Source organism: Penaeus japonicus, unplaced genomic scaffold (genome assembly GCF_977035675.1).
Source record: "Penaeus japonicus unplaced genomic scaffold, GWHDUDI00000001_assembly GWHDUDI00000015, whole genome shotgun sequence".
Classification (NCBI taxonomy): domain Eukaryota; kingdom Metazoa; phylum Arthropoda; class Malacostraca; order Decapoda; family Penaeidae; genus Penaeus; species Penaeus japonicus.
Window position 1 is genome coordinate 13,279,782 of NW_028234417.1, and position 2,869 is coordinate 13,282,650.

Consider the following 2,869-nt stretch of genomic DNA (forward strand, 5'->3'; position numbering starts at 1 on the left):
AGGGGAAATGCACGAGTTTCCCCTTTATCGCCACGAGGGGGAAGAGGCACCAAGAGATGGCGTTGCCCTGGAGGGCCTACCCACTTACTTCCTCCCTGGAAGGAGGACCTGCAACTGACTCCCCCCCCCCCCTGGAAAGGGGCCCATATAACCCCTGCGAGGTCATGGTTCGGCAGCAGATGCCCTCTTGTACATGAGCCACTAGCTCGGCAACGACACTGCTCACAACTTGTGCCCTTTTGGCACTTGTTGTTTTTTTTCTCTTTTTTACTGAATTTTACTTGCCATTTTTATTGTTCAAAGGGTTGCGGCCATAGAGAAATTCATGGCCAGGCCAAGGAATCTATTTGAATATGGGAGGAGGAGAGACCTTTTGTGTTTGGAATAATAAATAATAAACATTGATGTTCGGAACTTTATTTTATATCTTTCAAGACAAAATGTAAAACACGGGAATAAGAATGTTTGCCTGACTCTAGCCACGCCTGCTCGGCAATGTCCTGTGTAGGAACTCTATTTCTTTCTACATTCCATCTGGGCACTTGTAGCCCTCGGGTTTAGATCCCACGTTCTTGCAAGCGAAGAACCTCTGTGGATCATAAGGGTCAACTTGGAAGGAATTGGCAGTCTGACAGGTGCATGCCGCAGGTTCTCCCGGGTAGCATACACCCCCTCCAAACTCGCTCTTTACTGCACAGAAGTGATCATCGATGCAGCGACGAGTGAAAGCTTGACCCTTCACACACATGACCAGAGTCTTGCAGTTTGCACAGATGAATTCATCAGGCCTGGCCTCACATAGATGCGAGTACGGGAAGTTATCTGGAGTAACGCTGCGTTCACCTCGTGAGCCCTCTTCCGCCGTGACAACGGCAAGTCCAGCGGCTACCAGGAGGGAGACGCAAGGGAATGTCTCGGGGAATCACTACAGCTTTTATTTATTTTTGGTAACGTGAGTTCCGTCCTGTGTAGGGGTAGGCTGCCACCAGCTGATAAGGGATCAGCACCCATGTATATGCGAGACAGTAGAAGACGTGTAAAATGTATGTTATTTATGTGTATGAGTGTATGTCAGTTTGTATGTAGAAAGAAATAGAGTTCCTACACAGGACATTGCCGAGCAGGCGTGGCTAGAGTCAGGCAAACATCAGGGATAACCCACTCTAAAACTACACGGCGAAACACTGTTAGCCCTTCTTTTAAAAGAGGACATAACCGTCAGGGACCACCCACCAACACCTTACAGGGCGAAACTTCCACGTTAGCCCTTCCTTAAAGACGACATCAGGGATAACCCACCAACACCTTACAGGGCGAAACTTCCACGTTAGCCCTTCCTTAAAGACGACATCAGGGATAACCCACCAACACCTTACAGGGCGAAACTTCCACGTTAGCCCTTCCTTAAAGATGACATCAGGGATAACCCACCAACACCTTACAGGGCGAAACTTCAACGTTAGCCCTTCCTTGAAGACATCAGGGACCACCCACCAACACCTTACAGGGCGAAACTTCCACGTTAGCCCTTCTTTAAAGACGACCAATTGCAGCAGTCTCACGTCTGAAAAAAGCTACACCATAGAAGGTCAAAACCTACTTTAGGCAGTTGATCCTTGTTTTTCTCCCGGTTACTCCTACCAGAAACACCGTAAAAAGGAGCCATCAAACAGGGATAGACCCATAGTACACTTACAGGTTAATGGTCAAACGGCTGAAGGATTTGTGGATACTGGATCAGAAGTAACTATACTTTCCCGAGATGCCATGGAAAGGTTTAAAATACACCGACCCTTTTCTTCATCGAAAACCCTGCGAGGTGCTTCGGGACGACAGTTTCAGCCTGAAGCGGAAGCGGTAACCCTTCTCTCGGTAAGGCGGCTGCGTTGACTGGCAGATGAAGGTGACAGGGCCTACCTGCTTCTTCACCCGCAGAGGGCCACTCCACCGGGAACCAAGGGCTCGGCCTGCAACTCCTGTCCTGCGGGCGTACTCTCTGACAAGGACAAGATCACCCTCCGCTGGCGTGAACTTCTGCCGCACTCTCCGGTTGTAGTCCTCGGCCCATATCGACTGTGCGCGACGGGCCGTTTCCACTGCAACCGCTCGAGCTTCCTTGAGCCTTTCGCGGAACCGTTGAGCTGATCCCTCATCGATCTCCTGCCGGTTCGTCAGCCCTACAGGGAAATAACCATCCTTCCCTATCATGAGGTACAACGGCGGCTGTCCGGTACTCCTGTGTACCGCCGTGTTCAGGGCGAGACGTACGTACGGAAGGAGCTCATCCCATTCGTCCGGGTGGTCTCCTACCAGGGTAGCCAGGGCATCCTTTATAACCCTGTTACTCCTTTCTACCATACCATTAGCCTGTGGGTGGAAAGCCGTGGTATATCCCAACTTTATCTTCAACATTTCACATACCTGGGAAAAGAGACGGTTTTTAAACTCGCCCCCAGAATCTGTTACTAGAGTATTAGGTGGTCCAAAAAGCGTCACATATTTCTCCACAAATGCATTAGCCACTGTTTCTGCATCCTTGTTCTTCAAAGGTATCAACTGTAAATACCTGGTAAGATGTTCTACGATGACCAGAACGTAACGGTAACCATTCAGAGATCCTTGCAAATCTAGAAGATCTGCCGACACCCTCTCCATAACCTGTGTCACCTCTGGGGCTGAACTTAATTTAGCCCTTCGCACCGCAACTCCTTTTCGCCGTTGACATTGGGGGCATGCTGCTACGAACTTCTTGACGCCCATCAACATCTGAGGAAAGTAATACTGGTCTCTCAGACGCGTGTAAGTCCTATAGACTCCAGGGTGGGCTGCTGTTGGTTCGCTATGCACCGATCTTATTGCCTCGTCCCTC

The 2,869-nt window shown here is 49.8% G+C and overlaps 1 protein-coding gene across 1 annotated transcript; it reads right to left on the bottom strand.

The window, feature by feature from the left end:
* Positions 1 to 523: 523 nt before the first annotated feature.
* Positions 524 to 1,213, bottom strand: LOC147470369 (uncharacterized). The gene is made up of 2 exons (XM_086544213.1): positions 1,163 to 1,213; positions 524 to 913 (listed from the first exon to the last, which is right to left on the bottom strand). Exons 1-2 carry the CDS (start codon positions 1,211 to 1,213, stop codon positions 524 to 526), a joined length of 441 nt encoding a protein of 146 aa, XP_086400339.1.
* Positions 1,214 to 2,869: the final 1,656 nt, after the last annotated feature.